Source organism: Elephas maximus, chromosome 8, assembly GCF_024166365.1.
Source record: "Elephas maximus indicus isolate mEleMax1 chromosome 8, mEleMax1 primary haplotype, whole genome shotgun sequence".
Lineage (NCBI taxonomy): Eukaryota > Metazoa > Chordata > Mammalia > Proboscidea > Elephantidae > Elephas > Elephas maximus.
Window position 1 is genome coordinate 20761646 of NC_064826.1, and position 22024 is coordinate 20783669.

At 40.8% G+C, this 22024-nt stretch overlaps 1 protein-coding gene across 6 annotated transcripts in view; it reads right to left on the bottom strand.

The window, feature by feature from the left end:
• Positions 1–22024, bottom strand: part of AHCYL2 (adenosylhomocysteinase like 2) — a 157573-nt gene that overhangs the window by 47338 nt on the left and 88211 nt on the right. Inside the window, exons 1-3 of one of the 6 annotated variants that reach the window (XM_049893177.1) lie at positions 15166–18906; positions 14669–14750; positions 4400–4511 (exon numbers count right to left, since the gene is read on the bottom strand). In XM_049893177.1, the coding sequence (XP_049749134.1) occupies positions 4400–4511; positions 14669–14725 (169 nt within the window). In that variant the 5' untranslated portion in view covers positions 14726–14750; positions 15166–18906. Of the gene's footprint in view, positions 1–4399; positions 4512–14668; positions 18907–22024 lie in introns of those variants that run through there. The other 5 variants (XM_049893176.1, XM_049893178.1, XM_049893175.1 and 2 more) reach the window with 5 other exon arrangements.

The window sequence follows — 22024 nt, forward strand, 5'->3', positions numbered from 1 at the left end:
TCTTTCTTCTGCGGAGTGGTGAGTGGGTTCAAACCGCTAACATTTCAGCTAGCAGTCTAACACTTTAACCACTGCACCACCAGGGCTCCTTATCCATTGCATATAATGAATTAATTTCTTTCCTATGCATCTAGCAGGGTACTAGTTACGTACTACCCTTTGCAGAACTGAGAAAACAGCCCCTCAAATTATTTTGTGTTCTGTGGTTCAGAAAAATAACCCGTCAATAAAGGCAGGTTGTTGTTGTGTGCTGTTGAGTCAATTCGAACTCCTAGCGACCCCATGTGACACAGCAGAACTGCCCGGTAGGGTTTCCTCGGCTGTAATCTTTAAGGGCTCAGATCGCCAGGTCTTTTCTCCCACGGAGCCGCTGGTGGGTTCAAACCGACAACCTTTTGGTTGGCAGCCAAGCATTTAAACATTGTGTAGTTTAAGGCAGGTACCCATTGCCATCAAGTTGATTCCCACTCATAGAGACCCCGTACAACAGAGCAGAAGTGCCCCACAGGGTTTCCAAGGAGTGGCTGGTGGATTCCAACTGCTGACCTTTTGGTTAGCGGCCATATCTCTTAACTAGTATGCCACCAGGGCTCCATAAGGTAGGTAGATGTTCCTAAATAAATGTGTGGTAAAGTTGCACACTAGGGCCTTTAGGAAGAGAGAGTAGGCCATAGCCTACTTAAGCCTCTAAATATCTTCAGCAAAACAAGTATTTGGACAGAAACGTATCTTTCTTTGAAACGTTATCTTTCTTGTAGTTGCTTCACATATATATATAGAGTATATCAGAGACAACACCAAGGGCATAAAGTATAATAAGAATGTCTCCGGAACACCTTTCACCAATATTTACTTATCAAGCACGTCTATGTGTCAGACATAGTCCTGAGTGCTAAGAATAGAGCAGTGAATAAACAGACAAAAATCTCTGCCCTCATGGATCTCACATTCAAGTGGGAGGAGAAAGACAAAAATAAATCAGTAAAACATACAGTATATTATATAAGTGCTATGGAGAAAAATAAAGGAGCAAAATTTGATGGGGAGTGTTGGATGGGACATTTGTACAACTTGAAAAGAGTATCCAGGATAGGCCTCAATGAGAAGGTAATATTTGATTAAGACAGGAAGGAGGTAAGATGGCCAGCCATGCATATATCTGCAGAAAGGGCATTCCAGGCAGAGGGAACAACAAGTACAAAGGCCTTGAAGCAGGAGAGAGCCTGGCATGTTTCAAATAACAGCAAGGAGGCTGGGATGGCTGCAGTGAAATGAATTGCTGGGAGAAGAGGGAGATTTGGGGAAGTAGAGAGGTAATCAGAAATGTAATGGGAGGCTAGACAGTATACGGCCTTGTAGGTCATTGTAAGAACTTTCATTACTCATAGGGAGACTGGGAAGTCATTGGAGGGTTTTGAGCAGAGAAGTGATATGACATGACTTATTTTAAAAGAATGAATCTAGCTGTGGTGTTGAGAGTAGACTGAAGAGGGCAAGGCTGGAAGGAGGAAAATGAGTAAGGAAGCTATTTAAATAATCAGAGATGATGGCGTCTTGGACAAAGGTGGAAACAGTGGAAGTAGTAAGAGGTGGCTGAATTCTGGATATATTTTTCAGGAAAAAAAAAAACACAATAGGATCTGCTGATAGACTAGATAGGAGGTACAGGAGAAAGAGGTTTCAGATGATGCTAGGGTCTTTGACTGGAGCAAATGGAAGGATGAAGTGACCATTAAGTGAGCTGGGGGTGACTATGGGAAGAACAGATATGGGAATAAGATTAGGAGCTCCGTTTTTAGGACATGGAAGGTTGGAGATGCCTATAAAACATCCTAGGGAACGGACTGAAAGGGCAGTTGAATATATGGATCTAGTGTGTAGGGGATAGACTTGAGCTGGAGATAAAGTCTGAGAATCAAAAGTCTGGAAATGGTGGGGTGGAGGAGGGGACGTAGGAAACCTGTACATAATATTTAAAACCATGAGCTTGACTGAATTTAACTAGGAAGACAGTATAAACAGAGAAAGAAGAGCCCCAAAGATTAGTCTCTGGTGCTCTCCAGTGTTAATTTCTACAGTATTTAAGTTACAATGAACACTGAAAATGGACCCCAAATTCTTATTGACATGCATTTGTAGTCTTATTGTGTTTATAAAGCTGTGAGTCAGCTCAATTATTCCTGGCGTCTTGTCTGATGGGCATGGAGCTCTTTCTGTATCATCTCATGTAACTTTCCATTCTCTCTGCTACGAACATAGTAAGCTGCAAATGCTTTCCAGGATCAGAAGACAAGCCAAACATGGACAAAGTCTAGAAATTAGGTCTCTCTTAACTCCCAGTCCAAAACTCAAGGCAGTGGGCATATCCATTCAGAATTTGTTTAAAAAGACTTGACAATTTTTCACATAAAAAAAAAAATGAGGCAACATTGTGTGATGTAGCTGCTAAAGAAGCAAACATGATCTTAAGTTTCGTTGTAAAAGCACTGAGCCTAGTTTATGGAAAGCGACACTTCCTACAGGTTAGTTCAGACTATATCTGGAATATGATGTTCATAGGTATAATATCTTTAAAAGGACACTGAACCTCAAATAAAATATTAACCAGTATAGGCACAGAATAGCATACAAACTCAAGTTTGTATGAGTAAGAGCCTTTCTCCAAATATGTCAATTGAATAGGTCCAGAAAGGGAAAATATATGGGAAGAATAACAACCGAAGAATAATAAATGCTGAAAAATATGTGAGGCTATTTAATGTGTAAAAAATTGTAACAATATTTTTTTTAAAAAAAGGACACTTAATAGAATATATCCAGATGAGGTAATCAGGACAGTGGGATGCCCCAAAAATTGGACAACCAAAAATGGTGATTTTTATTCCTAAGTAAAACTTAAATTACAAGAATTGTAGAAGAGCTTATCAGGAGCTAAATAACTAGAGAAAGGCAAAGAGCACCCTAGCATCTAAAGTGCCCCCAAAAAAGCCTGATGGCTGTTTGTCAGGAATGCCATAGAGGCATTCCGGCATGTAGTATGAAACTGAAAAATTATTTTTATCTTTGTTTCCATCTCTGGGATGTTTTGATTCCATGCTCCTGAACTTAATATCCACAAATGGATATATTAGGTTGACAATTTTTGAACTTATAAAAATAAGTCAGTTTCATGTAGTTGAACCTATGTAGTCCATGGTTGCCAAGGTGACATCAATCAGTACTCACCAGTGTGCTATACCAGGCAACTACAGGCTCCCTTAGAAACCAATGTCATCAAGCCACTCTAAGTATGTAAGTATTTTGTTTAAGCACCCTCCCTGCATATAGGGGTTGGGCAGAAAGACAAGCATTGGTGTCCTCTGCAGAAACAACGTTCATTATTTAGTACCAGTCCTTAAATAACATGCACAAACTAACAGTCTAAAATGTTATACACGGTTTTACAATTTACATTTTCACAACTATTATAGTTTCCAAAGGTATATCAGCCAGTTCATGAATTTTCAACACTGGTTATTTCAGCAGAATAAGTTAGGTACAAAATTTGACAAACACAGATAAAAATCCATAGGAATTTATGTCATGTGCTTTATATCACTCACAGTTATTGCAGGAGGAAGGGGGAGGAGGAAAAAAAAAGAGAAACTAAGTAACAATCTACCCAACCTAAATGTTACAGCTCCCCAAACAAGATTTTTCAACTTTACGTAACAAATACTGTTTTCCTATTTTTGTAAAGAAGAGATAAAACTTCAGATGACAATAAAAGTTTTCTAATGAGTTATATTTGTAATGTGAAGAAGTAACTAGGGTGAACACTCAGCTTCCTCCTGCATTCCAACAGCAGAGCAAAGTAAAATAGCTCCATGCTGGATCAGACACATACTGGGCACTGCGGCACAAATGGTCAATGCCTGCAAGGGATCCTATACCGTAATACTTCCTCATTAAATGGCATTAAATTAATGCCACTGCAGAGGAAGGCAGGCAGTAATAAGTGATACAATGTCACAGCCCAGGAGACAAGGCAAAAGGCCCACTTGTTTGAACTAACTAAAATGTCTTCATTGCTTCTTGGAGGAATTGAAATTTCTCTTTTATTTTCAAGAGATGAAAACATGTCACACGGTGCTCAGTGAAGATCATCAGTTACATGCTCCCACTCCTCTGAGTAAGTCAAAGAACTCAGTTTCCTTTATAATCTCTTTTCTACCTCTACTGGAAGAAGAGGCCTCCTTCCCTTAAGCTCCACTCTGAATTCCCAAAAGGAACCCAAAGACTCCATCCAGAATTTTGGTCTAAATTTCGACTTAGTCAAAATGTTTATACCAAAGCACGGGCTTGATCATGCTTAATTAGCCTTGGATAGACAGCAGGCCCACCGCAGCTCAGTACCCACCTGAGCTGTAGCTGTCAGTCGATGACTGAGAAATGGAACGAGATAGAGAGCGGCGTCCAATTTTGGTGGGACGTTTGTTGAATTCTTGCTTCTGGTCAGCAAACTGGATCTGCTAAGGAGAAGAGTCCCAGTTATATACAGGAAAAGAAGCTCCATTTTGAAACAGCAATTCAAGGCTTGTGTTATACGCTCTTTACCTTTTCTCCCGGTTGATTTGATTATACCAAACCATATTTGGAAAGTTAAGACTCTTTAGAGAGAATGACGTCTCATACTTTACCTACTATGTTTCTATCAAATTTAAATCTTTGATTCACTCTGATGATATGCTTTTTACGATAAAATTGTGACCCCCCCTCAAAAAAAAAAAAAAAAAAGGAGAATGAGATGATCTGGTTAAAGTAAATTTTAGAAAGTTGAGTCATATTCAAGTATCACTGAAAATTGATGCTAGAAAGTCTTTGAGACTATTCCAACCTTTATATATTTAAATGAGAAAACTACAGAGGTAGGGAGAGGTAAAATGACTTTTTTGCCTTCAGGTTTCAAAATTCTTATGCTGGAAATGTTAGGTATAAGTAATGAAAAAATAGGCTTGGCATTCAGACAGAACTTTCTGGAACTACATTCAAATCCTGCCTATGCCACTCATTAGCTGTGAGCCTCACTTTCCCATTATGTGCAACAGAGATAATAGTAATTCCTTCACAGATTTTAGAGAGGGTTAAATAAAACAATGTATAAAACAGAGTGGGAGATTCAATAAATTCATTCCACTCCCCACCCTTAGAGTTCAGTGTTCTTTCAATTTTTGCAAGTAGATACTCTAATTTTTTAAAAAATGTTTTCTAAAAATGTATTAGCTTTATGGTAAATAACATTAGTAAGTACAACCCGTTTAAAACCCGTTGAGTAGATTCCAACTCATAGAGACCCTATAGAACAGAATAGAACTGCCCCATAGGGTTTCCAAGGAGCAGCTGGTGGATTCAAACTGCCAACCTTTTGGTTAGCAGCTGATCTCTTAACCACTGTGGCACCAGGGCTCCATTAGTAGGTATAATAAGCATTAATTAATTGATTTTTAATGTTTGGAATCATATAACACCTGTAAGTGATTGATCATTTGTATTACCTATGATAGATGCGGAAGGGGTGGACAACTGGATCATACTCCAGAGGCTGTATTTTAGACAATACCTAACAGTAACTTTCTTATAATTTCTCTTCTACTATTGGAGGCTCCAGCTGATACTTTACAAATCAATCAAAAACCCAAATCTACTGCCGTTGAGTCGATTCTGACTCATAGAGACCCTGTAGGACAGAGTAGAACTGCCCCCATAGGGTTTTCAAGGCTGTAAACCTTTATGGAAGCAGACTGCCACATCTTTCTCCTGTGGTGCGGCTGGTGGGTTTGAACTGCACTCTTCAGTTAGCAGCCAAGCGTTTAACCACTAAGCCAAAAGTTCGTATCATTTATTCAGCTACTAACTTTTTTCTTTTTCCCTAACTGAATGTTTGCATAACTGCTTAGATTATTCTTCTGGCACAGAGGTGGGTCTACTGAAAAGGACGAAAGATCTGACAGCTGATGCTACCTTTAATGATGGGCAGAATACAGCATACCAGAATGAAAGCAGGAAATGATGGTTACATTTCCTGCAGTTAGAAATAAGCACCAAGTCATTTGAATATCAAGACAAGGGGACCAATGCCAAATTGAATTAGTTTAGTATTGCTGTTTAGGGGAATTCATAGCATTTCCATGGCTGTAACAATAGATACAGTACTTTAGAGTTTGCAAATTGTTTTCAGAAATAGGAAAATTCATTGGATTAGAAGCTCTTGGTATTCAAAGCTCTTGGCAAAATGACAAACGGCAAAATTGATCCTATTGCTAAAGTAGCAATTTATTCCAAAAGGACAAAGAGCTCTTTCTATGTACCCCCATAGAAAGTACACGAACTCCTACCACTTATCACACTGACGACAACTGCCTGTCTACCTACACAATATGCCCTCCTAAACCAGAGGTTCCATACAGTTAGAGGCTGTATATCTTATTCACCACTGTATCCTCAGGCACTCAATCATTCTATTCTAGCTGTCTTCACTATCTGTACCTGGTTGCATTTTTAGTAAACACAGTCAACATTAAGCCAAGTCTGATGTTAAAATAATTTTTAAGGGTTAAAAAAAAAAATACAGTTGGAAAGGGGAAAAAGAGAGGATGAGAAGATGAGGAGCAGGACAGCTGTGAGGCTTCCTGGCCGGAATCTACCTCACCACCCTTGTTCAAGACAGTCCTTGTCTTTATTCTTTTTTTAGAGGTCCATCTGGGAAAAGGGTTAGTAATTGACTTTCCAAGGGCCATACCGAGCCACTTGATTCAGCAGTGCCCACTTTTAAGAGTAACAGATAAACCCTGCCTCAGATATATAGCCCATTCCCCACCATGAGACACACCACTAGAGGGAGCTGGTCACTCTAGTTCTCCAGAGTTGTAGGTTCTGGGTGGGTACCTAACCATTTACCCCAATAAAACTACACCATGTAGATACCTAGCTGAATCATTATCTCAAACCAGTTTCCCTAAACTAAGTTCTCTTCTCTATAGAGTTTATTCATTTACAGTAACTCCTTCCACCTACCACAAGTTTAGGACTGTCCTTCGGCATTAAAGACTGGGCTATGTAGGCTTTCTCCATCCAGAGACAGAGGGTTGTAAGAGCTTGTTTACTAATTAGACACTGAACTCAAGATTCTTTAAGACAGAAAGATATTAGAGACCACTTCAACCACTTATATACATTATACAATTTTTTTGAGAAATAAATTTTTATCTTTAATTGATACCCAGAACATATGGGGTAAGTAGGTCATTCCTTGGTGTCTGCCTTCACTCAATAATTATTAAGTAAGGTGACATTCTCTCCTCAGCAGTCTCCCTTATAACACAGTAATCTGCCCACCCCAGCTGTGGTGCCCTGGTAGATTCTACCTCTAACTTTCCTACCTTGCCTGAAATCAAGGAGTCCTTTAAGGTAACTCTTGTTTTCTACTTCACAGAGAACCACCTAATTCCAACAGGCATTAAAGCAAGGGAGGGAAAAAGAGTGTTAAGAAAAAGGCTCACTTATGCCAGAGGGAGGGAGGGAAGCAGGAAAGGAGGGGGAAAGTATAAGCAGCTGGCCTTTTACAATAATGGCTACAGCAGCAGTAAGACTGGGAAATAAGAGCTTAGCCTCACCTGGGCTTTCATCCCAGAGTTGCCATTGACAATGTATTTCTTCTTACTGCTCAGCATAGTGACATTACCAGCCTTACTGCCACCTCTCCGGTCCAGGGACCCTCGTGGCCAGGCCTTTAAACCTTCTCATCAGCAATTCTGTTGGCTCTGGTTCCAGCTCGCTTTTTGTTTTCCTTTTTGGTGGGGGGGCTACCCTTCCCCGGAATCCCTGAAGCAGCTCTAATAACCCCTCCAGCGGTAGAGCCCCAATTTAATAAGGCATTTCTGTTAGTGGCTCATCAGCCATTCTGAATTCTGATGGCTGGTTTGCTTTTTTTTTTTTTTTGTCCCTAAACACCTAATTACATGGATCCTCTGACCTCTAAACCTTAACAAGTCTCTTGACAAGGCCCAACTTGCATGTGTGCAACAATAGCTTATTTATATAACTGGTGCACTTTTTTGCCTGCTATAATTAACTTGCTAATTAGGTTCCTTTTTAACCTTACCTCCTCCTTTTCCATGTCAGATGATTTCAGTTAACCTAGTCTCATTAGAAAAAAATTAACTACAGAGCCACTAAAACAATGAGGGAATTTATTAAGATGGTAAGAAAAAACCCTAATGGTGCCAAGTGCTCAGGCAGCCCCTGCCCAGCACTCCCTGTGTCCTTGGGCTAGGCAGACCGGGGACGCTTCCTCAGTCCGTTGCTTACGCACATTATTGTGCATCCTTTATATATGTGCTTTGACCTCACCTGTCTCAAAACTGTTTCTAGCCCTGTCTCAAAATAGTTGGGTGAACGTGTTTGCTTTTTTTCAGAAAGTGTCTTGAGGAAGGTGTGACTAAAAAGGGAGTTCCTTATCTCCTCAGTGTTCCCAGAATCACAACAACCCTGTTATGTGCCAAATACTCAAATGAAAGAGCAAAAAATCACGTTACTTACTGATTTTTGAAAGGGACAAGTGATTAGGAAAGCTAAACTCAACTCTACGTTACGGAGACAAGGGTAGGAATGTGATGTGACTTCTTCCTTTAAAAGTGACTGCTTGTTGAACACAAGAGAGAAGATAAAATGATAGATTTTTTTTCCCAGGATAATCTTTATTTTGAGGAAAAAGGCCAAACTAGTGTTTACTGTATAGGGCTTACTGACTTCTCTGGAAGAACAGAACTAGGGGACCAGCTGCCATGGAGTCGATTCTGACTCATGGTGACCCCCTGTGTGTCAGAGCAGGGGCAGATTAATCAGTGAGCATGGTATGCACCGGCTTACAGTAAGCAAGGTACACACAGGGTTAATTGTTTTTATTTACTAATCTATAGTGCACAATTTCACATGTGGTAAAACCCCTGTGAATCTGTGCACTACAGATTAGTGAGTGAGCACAATTAAGCCTGTGCATACCTTGCTTATTGGGTAACCTCTCCCTGGCAGTGTAGAGCTGTGCTCCATAGGGTTTTCAATGGCTGTTTTTTTTTTTAAAGTAGATTGCCAGGCCTTTCTTCTGAGGCACCTCTGGACTGACTTGAACCTCCAACCTTCTGGTTAGCAGCCAAGCACATTAACTGTTTGTGCCACTCAGAGACTCCTAGAAGCAGGGGGAGGGGGGGGAATTACTTCTTTTAATCTGTACAGGAATCTTAAGAAGTAGGCATTATTTTCCCCACTTGACAAATGAGGAAACTGCAGCTCTGGGAGAACAAATGGTTTGCCTGAGAGCTCACAGCAGGCAAGTGATGGAGCTGGAATTCGAGCCCTTGTTTATGCCAGGGCTGAAGCTCTCCCCAACTACGCCACACCTTATGATATTACATATGGGTAATCAGAAGACCAAAGAACTCCCTTGGCCCTGATCCTAGGTATACTAGCTTCACCTCATTCCTCTTAATTTATTTTTCTTATCAGACTGGGTGTCAAAAATGACATCACCCAAGCGATCTTGGGGCCCTAATCAAAAGTTCTAAAACAGCTAATCATATAATTTAAAAAATCTAACATCCTTAAATTCGCAACTCTGCCAATGCCATTACCAAAAATTGAAACTGAAGTTGAACTCAAATACTGATGTTCACCATTACCCAGCCATTTACTTGTATGACGAATGTGATCTCTTACTCATACTTTCATGAAATGAGATGAACTAATATTTTTATGCTTGCTTAATGAATACCCAAACTTCTCTTCCTAACCAAGAATGTTAACTCTAGTATACCCTAAGCTGGTTCAAGTTACTTGACCTGAGCCAGAGGCAGCTGCAGACCTATACTAAATACAAAAGGAAGACATTTTAGGATACTATTACTGACAGGAATATATAACGGAGTAGTTCTCAGATTTTAGCATGCATCAAAATCAACCGGAGGGCTTATTAAAACCCAGATTGCTGAACCCCCTCAGAACCCCAGAGTTTCTGACTTTGTAAGTCTCGGGTGAGTCCCTGGGTGGTACAAATGGTTAGCACACTCAGCTACTAACCAAAAGGTTGGAAGTTTGAGTCCACCCAGAGGCACCTTGGAAGAAAGGCCTGGCGATCCACTTTAGAAAAACCAGCCACTGAAAACACATGGAACACAGTTCTACACTGATACACATGGGGTCGCCATGAGTAAGAATCTACTCCACAGAACCTTTTTTTGTTTCATTTTTTAGGTCTGGGGTGGAGACCAAGACTTTGAATTTCTAACAAGTTCCCAGGGGATGCTGATGCTATTGGTCTGGGGACCACTTGGAGAACCACTATTGTAACACTTTTCCAAGTATGAATAAAGTAGCCCTAATTCTCTTAACTCTTACTTGCTCTTTAGCCACTGTTTTATCCTATCTGTGGTTAGAACCATGGAGGCATATTCATAGGCAGAAAAGAAGAGATTAGAGAACAGAATGTAGAGACCCTTTCTTTATACCCATCACGAGGTATACCAAGGACTGGGTCTAATTCTGTTTCCCACAACTTACAGCTAAGACTAGGTGACTAACACATTAGGAGAAACAGGACTCATGGGAGAACAGAAGATGGGTTTACCCTAAAAAGGATCAGGCCAAAAGAAACCAATTCCTTTTCAAATACATGAAGAATTATGAACAAAAAATGATCAGAGGTTCTTTCTCCCTGTATCTCCATTTCTTAACATCTCTATCACTTAACACCTGTAATCCTCATTTGTAACATGGGAACAATAATATCTACTTTGCTTATCTCAAATGTGTTCTGAAACAATAAAATAATTTATGTGAGAGGGCTCTGAAGACTACACCAAACCCCAAACCAAACCCACTGCCACTGAGCCAATTTCAACTTGCAGTGACCCTACAGGACAGAGTAGTACTATATAGAGTTTCCGAGGCTATAAATCTTTTACAGGAGCAGACTGCCACATCCTTCCCCCGCAGAGTGGCTGGTGGGTTTGAACCACTGATCTTTCGGTTAGCAGCTGAGTACTCAACCACTGTGCCACCAGGGCTCCTGAAGACTACACAGTGATACGTAATCATAAGATTTTAATATTTCTATTCTTTTAAGTCAAAATTTCTTCACCTACAAATGATACTACTTCTATCCCAAAGAAAATCAGGTAGTCGGCTGGCTGGATACTCAAGAAAGTCAATCAGCCCGATTTTTTTTTTTATGAAAAGTACCAAGCACTTGAGAGCTTGGGTGGAGGAGGGAATATTTAAATCTTGAAACTTTAAAAAGGGTTACTGCTGACCTCCATGCACCTAAGAGGCGTCTCACTTACCAGAAGGGAGTAAAGATTTCTCAGGGGAAGTAAAAACACATTAATAAGGACAATCTTTAAAAGTACCTGTTCCCCAAACTTTCAGCAGTAAAACTGCCTAAACAAAGCTAAGAAAATCCTTCACATCAAAACAGCTGAGGAGCAGAGGCTCCAGCAGTTTTCCAGTGAGTTGATGGCATATTAACTTGAAGGTCTGCCTTGTCAAGCCTTTAAGATTGAGGTTCTTCAAATGTCACCCTGGCTTATTTCCCTGCTGGGGATCAGAGATGTGAGTACTGTCAGCTGCTGTCTGTGGTCTGCCTCGTCGTGTTCTCAGAGGGGTATGCAAGTCCCTTTTTGCTGCTGATAATTAACAAAAAGGGAGGTGTTGTAATTCACCTTTTCTGCTAAATTTTCCTCCTGAAAGAAGGTTTGAGATGCTTCTCAGTTCCTTTGGAGATAGGGAGTAGTCTCAGTGGGAGTCCATGGCACTAACACATGAGTCAGACATTTATAAAGCTTTCTAATTGAAATCTTGCACAACACGGGAACTGGCCCCAGGGTTTTCTCCTGGCTATTAAAAGGCACTTTAACATTTCACAGGTAAGGTCTGGAAATTTACAGGCAATACACTGAGAGTTGCTCAGTGGCTAACTTTGCTGGCTAAGTGGATTATCAGTGGCAGGCTAATGAAGCACTTCCCGACCAAGTCAGAAGTTAATGAATTATGCGCTATCTGAAATAAAGCCTCAGGAGGTTTATCTTTGGGCAAGGAAAAGATAGCAGATGAGACAAATGCATTATTGAAGACCAACTCCTCCCTACTCTTTCTCATTGTTGTAAAAAGAATCTGCTGGTCAAAGGTATTTTGCTGGTTTTTTGGGAGAGAAGGGCCAAGAAGTAGTTAAATGAGATGCTGAATTAAATACAAAGCAAGGCTTTGCTTTGTAAAGAATGCTCCCTAAAAGCTGTAAAACCCTAGGTCTTAACCCTTAAGCAAGAGTCACACTAACTCCCTTAGGGCAGTTTTCCTAGGAGCTCCGCTTACAAGGAGATGTGCTTAGCAGGTAAGTCAGTGAGGCCTATCACTTACAGCAACAACAGCTACTATAAAGCTGATTCTCAGTTGGCACACTAATGTTCGGTAGAATTCTTCTGTACTATGCCTTCACAGAAATACTACAGTTTAATACCTTAATGTGGCCTCTCCCCTAAGGAAACCAGAATTCTTGCTCCCCCTTCTTGTTACAATTGGCTAGAGAATCAAAAATCAAACTAGAAAACTCAACCAGAATTATTAAATGAATAATTTCCATTAATTCTAAAACACTGTTGTTTGAAAACAGTCTATGAATGGGTGGGATTTCTTTCCATCAAATGTTTTAAAACTGAGCATGAGGTTCTAAACATTAAAAACGGGAACAGCACTAACCCAAACAACAATAATAAACAACAGTTGTAACAAAAGAGTTTAACTGTAAGCTCCTAAATTGGGCCTTTGTTCTCAATCTCTTCAGGCCTACTAATACTCAATCTTGAATTATCAGCGGTTATTTCTTTTTTTATTGTATGACTCCATTTATGTGAAATGCCAGAACAGGCAAATCCATACAAACAGGAAGCAGATTAGTGGCTGCCAGGGTCTGGGGAAGGAAGGAATAGAGATTGAGTGCTTAAAAGATACAGGGTTTCCTTTTGGGGCGATGACAATGTTCTGGGACTAGATGGTGGTGATGGCTGCACAACACTGTGAGTGTACTAAATGCAAGATGGTTAAAACGGTGAATTTATGTTAGGTGGATTTTACCACAAGTAAAGAAAAGAATGAATTGTTCCAAGTAAAGACGTTCTACCGCCTTATATCAGGCCTTCGGGGAGGGCAGTAGGTTCTGTATTTTGGTGCACAAATCACAGGTTTGTTTTTTCTTTTTAACAGTATTCATTTTTGTGTGTGTGTATCAATAGTTCATTGTTTGTTTAACACTTTACTGAGCAAATTCATTTCCTAATCAATAATTTATATTCAAATTGTTCTGTGACACAGATACACTCCCTGCAATGTGTCCCACTCTCCCCATTATCACCCTGAGTTCCCTGTTTCCATTCGTCAGGTTTTCCTGCCCCAACGGTTATTTCTTTAAGTACATAATTCCACAAACACTGAAAAGAACTAGGAATGTATTGTATATAGTCTAACCAGTTTTCCATAGGGAAATATAGTTGCCCCTCTCTCTCTATATATATCAAGAAATCAGGCTAAACCTAGAAGAAACCAGACAGGAACATAAGGATGGTGTTGTTTTTAAACCAAAAGTTGAAATTGGATCTAAAATACTAGATTATAAAACCTAGTGCTAGTTCTTATTAACAAATAAGTCCATATTATCATTATATTAAAAATATTTATCAGGTAAAAGTTTTTTTTTTTAATATAATAACACGGACTTATTTGTTAAGAAGTTAATTTGTTAATAAGAACTAGCACATAAAACTTAGTATTTTGGATCCAATTTCAACTTTTGATTTAAAAAATCCATATTATCATTATATTAAAAATATAATCAGGTACTTGGGAGTCCTGGTGGCACAGTGGTTAAAGCGCTTGGCTACTAACCAAAAGGTAAGTGGTTAGAATCCACTAGCCACCCCAAGGGAGAAAGATGTGGCAGCCTGCTTCTATAAAGATTTATAGCCTTGGAAATCCTATGGGGCAGTTCTACTCTGTCCTACAGGGTTGCTATGATTTGGAATTGACTCAGTGGTAGTAGGTTTTTTGGTTTTATCAGGTAAATATGGTATTTTGAAGACGTGTACCAAGACAGCTACAGTTCCTGCCTTTTAGAAATACACAAATACAGAACAGTTGAGGAAATGGTTTGACCGGAGGGGGGAAAATGCATGCAGGTAGGAGAGAAAGGTTTTCAATCTTTTTAGATACTTGAGAGAGTACCATTTCTACAAGTTCTGTTTTTTTTGCTCATGCCTTTTTTTTCTTTACCCCAGGAGAAATTATCAGCTTGAAAAGAGAAATGCCAAGCAATGATAGGACAATACAATCCATGCAGTACCCCAGGTCGGCCCACCAGAGACAACCAGGCAGCAAGCAGCCTCTGGCGAGGCTGCTCTCATACTTTCCCTAGCTTTACTCCTAATTACGAAGCAGGGTGACCCAGTACATAGGAACTAATCAGAAATCCCAGTAACAACTGTTTCCCAACCATAGATCTTCATAGGGACTTCTCACAGGTGATCACTGTCACCTGTCAGAAATGGTTGCCTCTTGTTATCCGGAAATGCAAAGTGACCAAAGAACTCACCATCCACTCAGGCATGTGAAAGGCTGAGGTTCCCTCATTCCCGTCCCACTTCTCCATAGTGCAGGCTGGGGGAATCTAGGTCCTGAAGCAAAACGGAAAGCTGGTTTGGAAATGCCAGGGTTAGCTGACTGCCCCAGAGCAGACCCAAACTTACTGATACCAAAATTTCACAATGGCTAGGATAAACAGCTTCCCCCTTCACAGAGGGCTCCAACTCAAATCAAGATCATTAGTCAACTGCCTGACAAGCCCCTTTACTGGCCAGCTTCAAAGCCTTCTGCTTCTGATTCAGAATCAGAGCTGATGCGAGTTTCCGTGCCCAAGCAGGCACTGACTGTTTAAACTGCACCCCCCCCCAAAAAAAAAAAAACCCACTGCCGACTCATAGCGACCCTACAGGACAAAGCAGAACTGCCCCCATAGGGTTTCCAAGGAGCAGGTGATGGATTTGAACTGCCGACCTGTTTAAAGTTACCCAAAACACTACCTCACCTTACCAGAGAGGATTTTCTGCAGCAGTACAGTGAAAACCCTCAGGCTTCCTTTCTTTCTCTTTGTGTAAGGCACTTGTTAATTTTCCCCCGCCCCTCAGGACACGTCACTGGAGGTGCTGATACCAAGATCAATAAAGACTGAGGTCAAGAAGGCACTCCCATTTCTCAAGAGTTGCTTGGTTAGAGTCAGTACAGTAAACAGGCGTTCCCTTGAAATAATGAGTTCCTTATGGCTTTCAAGTTTAAAACACTATGTAGAAGCGGGGGTCTGGCACTAAACTCTAGTATAAAAAAACCAAACTCACTGCCATGGAGTCAATTCTGACTCAGAGAGACCCTACAGGACAGAGTAGAGCTGCCCCACAGGGTTTCCAAAGAGCGCCTGGTGGATTCGAACTGCTGACCTTCTGATTAGCAGCCTTAGCACTTAACCACTACGCTACCAGGGTTTCCAAATCTAGCATACCTCAGGTTAAATTCTTATTGCAGGAGAGATTTAGATAGCACTGGAGAAGATCTTTTGGAAAATCAGAACTTATTGGAAAGCTCCGAGGAAAGTCCTGGGCCCACAACTCCCTCTGCTGGCTCCCGGTGCTAGTACAGAAAGGCCTAAGGGCCCTCCACTGCGGCAAGGACACAGGTGCTAGTTGGAAAACTCCTGCTCGCTGAGGCTGGGCAGGAGCCACAACAGTGCAAGTCTGGAGGAGGGCCAGGGCTTTGAATCAAGATTAGTGCTGCCTCAAAGTCCCCATCCAATTCGGTTTTTACTCATAGGTCGCTTAATTCCTTCCTAGAGTATATTATCTGTTATGGATTGAATTATATCCACCTATCCCCACCCCTCCAAAAAAAAAAATGTGTTTTAAATCCTAGCCTTTGTGCCTGTGGTCGGAGCCCTGATGGGGCTCAGCAGTTTAAGTCCACCAGCCACTCCTTGGAAACCCTATGGGGCAGTCCTACTCTGTCCTATAGGGTTCGCTATGAGTTGGAATGAACTCAAAGGCCAACAGGTTTTCACAGGTGGTCATAATCCCATTTGGGAATGAGCTCTTTGTTACATTAACGAGGCGGGACTGGTGTAGGGTGTATCTTGAGTCAATCTCTTTTGAGATATAAAAGAGATTAAACAAGCAAGCAGAAGAGAGATGAGGTAAGATAGATACCAAGGCATATAGAGATTTCCAAGAAACCACAAAGCAGAAGCTAAAGAGAGAAGGACCTTCCTCCAGAGCCGACAGAGAGACAAAGGCTTCCCCTAGAGCCAGCACCCTGAATTCAAACTTCCAGCCTCCTGAACTGTGAGAATATAAATTTGTTTTTTAAAGTCACCCACTTGCGGTTTTCTGTTACAGCAGCACTAGATAACTAACGCATTATCCAGTAAGAGTAAAGAGCACCGTAAGTTTCAGGCACGAAGGAAGCCCAGTAAGATGCCTGCTTCAGTACCCTTCAAGAACCAGGGACTCTTTTTTTTTAAACTGCTTTAAGTGAAAGTTTACAGTTCAAGTCAGTTTCTCATATAAAAACTTATACACACACTGTGATGTGACACTAGTTGCTCTCCCCGCAATGTGACAGCACACTCCTTTTCTCCACCCTGTATTTCCCATGTCCATTCAACCAGCTTCTGTCCCCCTGTGCCTTCTCATCTCGCCTCCAGACAGGAGCTGCCCGCATAGTCTCATGTGTCTACTTGAGGTAAGAAGCCACACTCCTCACCAATATCATTTTTTTTGTCTTATAGTCCGGTCTAATCTTTGAAGAGTTGGCTTCAAGAATGGTTTCAGTTTTGGGCTAACAGAGCATCTGGGGGCCATGACCTCTGGGGTCCTTCTAGTCTCAGTCAGACCATTACGTCTAAGGACCAGGGACTCTACAGTCTTAATTCCTATTGTGGAGGTTAATTTCCCTGGAGCTGATAGTCATATTACCATAAGTATGATTATAGGTTCATCACCCTTTAGGGGCCTCACTGGTTAACACAATGCTCCTTTGGGTATGGCATGGAAAGAGGAAAGTAATATCTAGGGTGAGTGGTGTTGTTAGGGGCCAGAGAGAGCACAATTTAAATGACTGACCTTAAGGTCTAGACTAGAGAGAAAGGCAACTGAAAACAGAAGGAGACTGTCAGACCAAGTGAATGCAGAGGGGTCCAGGGCCTATCCATCACAGGGAGGGTGGTGAGCAGGGGCAAGAAGAAAGAATGGCAGAGGTGGAAGCAAAGGACGCTGTGGCCAGAGGGGAGGGCCTATGAAGTGAAACAGTTGAGTTATGACAAGATACAGAAAATTGCTGAAATGGAGGGGAGATGAGGCTCTCTGAGGTTAGGGTGTCAACTTTGAAAAAGCCTTAGCTCTCAGCAATGGCCAGTTATTATCCTCTGGTTTCCCTTTTAATCCAAACTCCTTAAAATGAGAAGTCCATCTGCTGCCTAAATTTCCCACAGTATATCTCACCCTATATTCTCAAGGCAACATATCTAAAATCAAAATTATTACTGCCTTTCTTCTCCCCACTCTCCAAACAACACTTTCTTGTCCTCACTTTTCTATTTGTGTCAATGATGCTATTTCCTCAGTCAACCAGATATAAAACCTCAGTCATCTTTGATTCCCCTCTTTTCCTTAGTCCTCAGAACAATCTGTTGTCAATTATTTTTGAGTTCCCCCCGCCCCACCAAGCCTCTCATTGATCCTTCCTGTCCATTTTCACCATCTCTTCAAAACCTTCTACAAATCCTTTCCAGGACGATCTTCCACTACATATTGCTGTACATACTCTATCCTCCAGGTAAGCTGTATTACAGCCATTGCCACATGTGAAGGCTGCGAGGCCTTGCAGTTAGGGTCACTGGCGTTGGACTAAGATAGACCTGGGTTAAATCCTGGCTCTCACCCTCATTTAACCTCTCTATTCCTTCAGTTTTCTAATCTGTGAAGTAGAAATAATAATAGCCATCTCACAGGATTGATGTGAGAATTTAAAAAGTGTACATACACTAAGTGCTTAATAAACGATAGCTCTCACTCCTGTCATTACTGTGCTGTGTCCTTTTCCCCTCAATGCCTTAGCTCCTACTGTTTTCTCAAATTGGAATGCATTCATTTTTGCCTCCAACTCCATCATTTTCACTTAAATTTTTCAAAATTCAGCTCAAGTAATATTTCCGCCATGAAGCCTGATCTAAAAAATCTAAAAAAAAGGACTCTCCCTTTCCTCTAATATTGTTCTTTGGTTACATCACTATTTATGCACTTCCTCGTATTACAGTGACTTGTATATATGTGTTACGTATGCCTCCTTAGACTTCAGGCTCTTAGGGGCTTACCCAGCTTTGATTTGCCTACAGTGTCTGGCATATAGTGAGGGCTAGAAAGTTGTCCAATAAGTTTAAAATTTTTGTATGCTGTATGTACAGCTTATCGTACTTTAGGGCAACCTGCATAATCAGTGTCTTCAATATATGTCCATTTGATAGAATTTGGAACATTTTACATTTACGGGGGCTGTGATTTATTTGATGGAGAGTCTTTAGTAGGATTTTAATCCTTAGTTACAGTATTATCTCTGCAGGAATATATAACCCATTTCCCATTGCTTGATCTCCATCAATTACAACCCATTACGATCTATATCATAATGAAGCTTTTAGAAAAAAATCAAGACCAAAAGTCTGCTTTACCGCCAGAGCGGAGCTGAACACTTAGAGCCCTTCAGTGATCAGAAAATTACTAAGTTATTGGTGCTTCCATTTATGTTCTCTGCATGATTTATTAAATAAATGAAAGATTACTGCCCTCATGGTAGTGTTAAAACTTGAAAGAAAATTACTTAAAAACAAAACCAGGGTTGGGAATAAAAGAATAAACAGAAAGAAAATATATCACTTTGGCAGGCTAAATTAAACGTTATTTTAGTTGTGACATATTTTTTATATTTTCTTAGTGTAGGTTTTAACAAAAATAGACATTTTTGTCATGATTCTGAAATGAAAATAAAACAGTAGCTACTGAACTTGAGAACAGAAGTTCTGTTAATTGACCAGGACTTTTTTTTTTTATACCAGGTTTAAGTACTAGTTATAAACTTGTTTCCAATATAATTGAATTTTATCATAGGTATAGCAAGGGCAAGGCTAAGGCCACTGCACACGACACACAACTCTTAATATTTTAGGTGAGGAGTTAGCAACTGTAAGGAGTTACACAGACTGTGCCAGCTCCTGCAGCCTTACTGCCACTGACAAGAGTGTGCGAATAGCTCAGAAAAACCTCATTTTCACTCCAGAAAGAACAAGTCAAAGTTCTATGTGCCAGCTGTTTTCCTACCAACAGTGATTTGTAATGTTATCATCATCCATGAAGGTATGCCGGATGACCTGAAGCCAGACTGAGTATGTGCTCAGGGTCAAAGGGAAAAGAATATTTCCAGGGTTCAAAGCCAAAAAGAACCAGGCAGTGGTGAAGGAGTAACTATAATGGCAGAGCAGTTTTAAATAAAAGGTGATAAATCTGGAACCTAGAGAGTCATAAGGCACAGCACAAAGAATACAAGAATGTGAACCCGTCCTCCAATCCTTGTTGCTTGTCGCTAATTGTTTTATTAGACTTTGGCAAGTTACCTAATTACTCTGTCCTTCAGCTTCCTTATTACAAAATGAGAGGGAGGTAGGGGAAAAGTGGACTGTGGAAGGATAGAACTGGTTCCTTCCAGTTCTGACATTCAGTATTTCTAACTCATCTGGTTTCTCTAAGGCCATCAGAAAAAAACAGTAACTACTCTGGTCTTTCCTTAGCCACCTAAGTTACAGCTTACAATAGCAGCTAAGGTTGCGCTCAAAGTTCAATCTGGTCAATTGTGAGGCTGGCAGGAATTGCTAGGCCTCAAATCTCCCTTGCCTCTTCAAACCTGAAATGCCAACATTACCACAGATACTTGAGTTGCTAAGTCCTCCTCATTTACCCCACAACCTAAACATTAGCCATCCTAACTCTCAGTTCTTCAGTGACCTTGTGGAGTAAAGAAATTAACTTTACCTAAAGAATTTGGTCTTTGTTCTTGGCTCCTGAGAGATAACCTCTAACACCTTGGAATTTCCCCAATGATTAAAGCGTCCTTGATGAAGCCTCCAGACAATACCTAGTTAGGAACCTCTTGTGCGGGGGCTGGCCAGGTCAGAAAGACCTACCTTACTGTCAGCCAGCTGACCTCAAAGTCAGGGTGTATGACTCATTCAATCACACCTATGTAATTATATCATGACTGTGTAATGCCAAGAAAAGATCTGGACACCTAAGCTCAATGGGCTTCCTAGTTGGGGAAAGACATTGATACATGTGGAAGGGTAGATCTTTTTGAGACACAGAAGCTCTGTGTTGGGAATGGTCTCAGAACTTGCTGTACGCATCTCTTCATTTATATCCTTTTGCTATAAGAAAACTGTAATCCTAAGTATAGCACTTTCCTGCTTTCTATGACTTGTTTTAGTGAATTATCTAATAAAAAAATTTTTTTTTTAAAGGAGCAGTGGGAGGCAGCAAGTCATATATGATTTCATCAGCATGACCATTTAAAAATCTGATCTCATCATTCCCTTGTTTATAATGCCTCAATGGATCCCTACTGTCTTAAAAATAAAATTCAAACTCCTTAGCATGACACACAAGACTCTTCACGGCTTAGCCTCTGCATACCTCTCGGGCCTCAACTCTCCTCATTCCCCTCCTTCTCCACCCTGAACTCACTCACACACACACACACACACGCACATGCACGCGCGCGCACACACACACACACTCTCTCTCTCTCTCTCTCACATATCTTGAAATTTAGCTTAGCTGTAACCTCTTCAAGTACATGTTTTCAGCTCTTGGTTACTGAGTAGTCCCCCAGACTGATCTCTATCATAGTACATATCTGTTGGTACTATAATTGCTTGTCTATTTCCACACTGAGGGAGCCGTGGTGGCACAGTGGTTAAACACTCATCTGCTAACTGAAAGGTCATTGGTTTGAACCCACCAAGCTGCTCCAGGGGAAAATGATGTGCCAATCTGTTTCCATTAAGATTACAGCATTGGAAACCCTATGGGGCAGCTCTACTCCGTCCTATAGGAATACTATGAATCGGAATCGACTATGGCAACAGGTTTGGTTTTAGGTTATTTCCACACTAGAATTATAAGCAACTGGAGGGCAGGGATTATTTGTCTAATTCCTATATTCCAAGTGCCTAGCACACAGTAAACATCCAGTGAATATTTGTTGAATGAATAAATGACTTAATCAAAGAATAGCTAACTCAGAGCAAAGCCCAAAATGATTAAAATATAGGACAGGCACATGAAGGGTAAAAGGGAGAGAAAGGGAACCAGGCATGGATAAGAATCATTAAAGCCATAAATAGAAACATCATTATAACAAAATTATGCCTAGTATAGCTAAGTGTACCTCCCTGCCACTGACTACTCCAATCAGCGTTCCTCAGATAAACAATTAAGCAATAGAGCGAATACAGTACCCTAAAGCAGACACCAGGCCATCTTTCCCACTCCCTGGGAAGTCCTCTAGAATCTGGGAGTAGAGTGTGGACTTAAATCTTCAATTTCCCTGACATAGCTAAGAGTGTTTCACTTAGGTCAGGGTTCAGTCTGCTGCACAGTTAGCACCTCTGGCTAAAGCTGCCCTTAAAGAGAGGTCAAGTTGAAACTCAAAAACTTCTTACGTTGTTCAACCACAGCAAGAGTGGAAAGGAATTTGCATTCAGGGTCCTCAATTTTATCATGGAGTTAGGGGAGGGAAGTAAAATTGAGGCATAATGCCAATAAACAAATGTAGAATGTGAACTTCTCACTACAGTCTT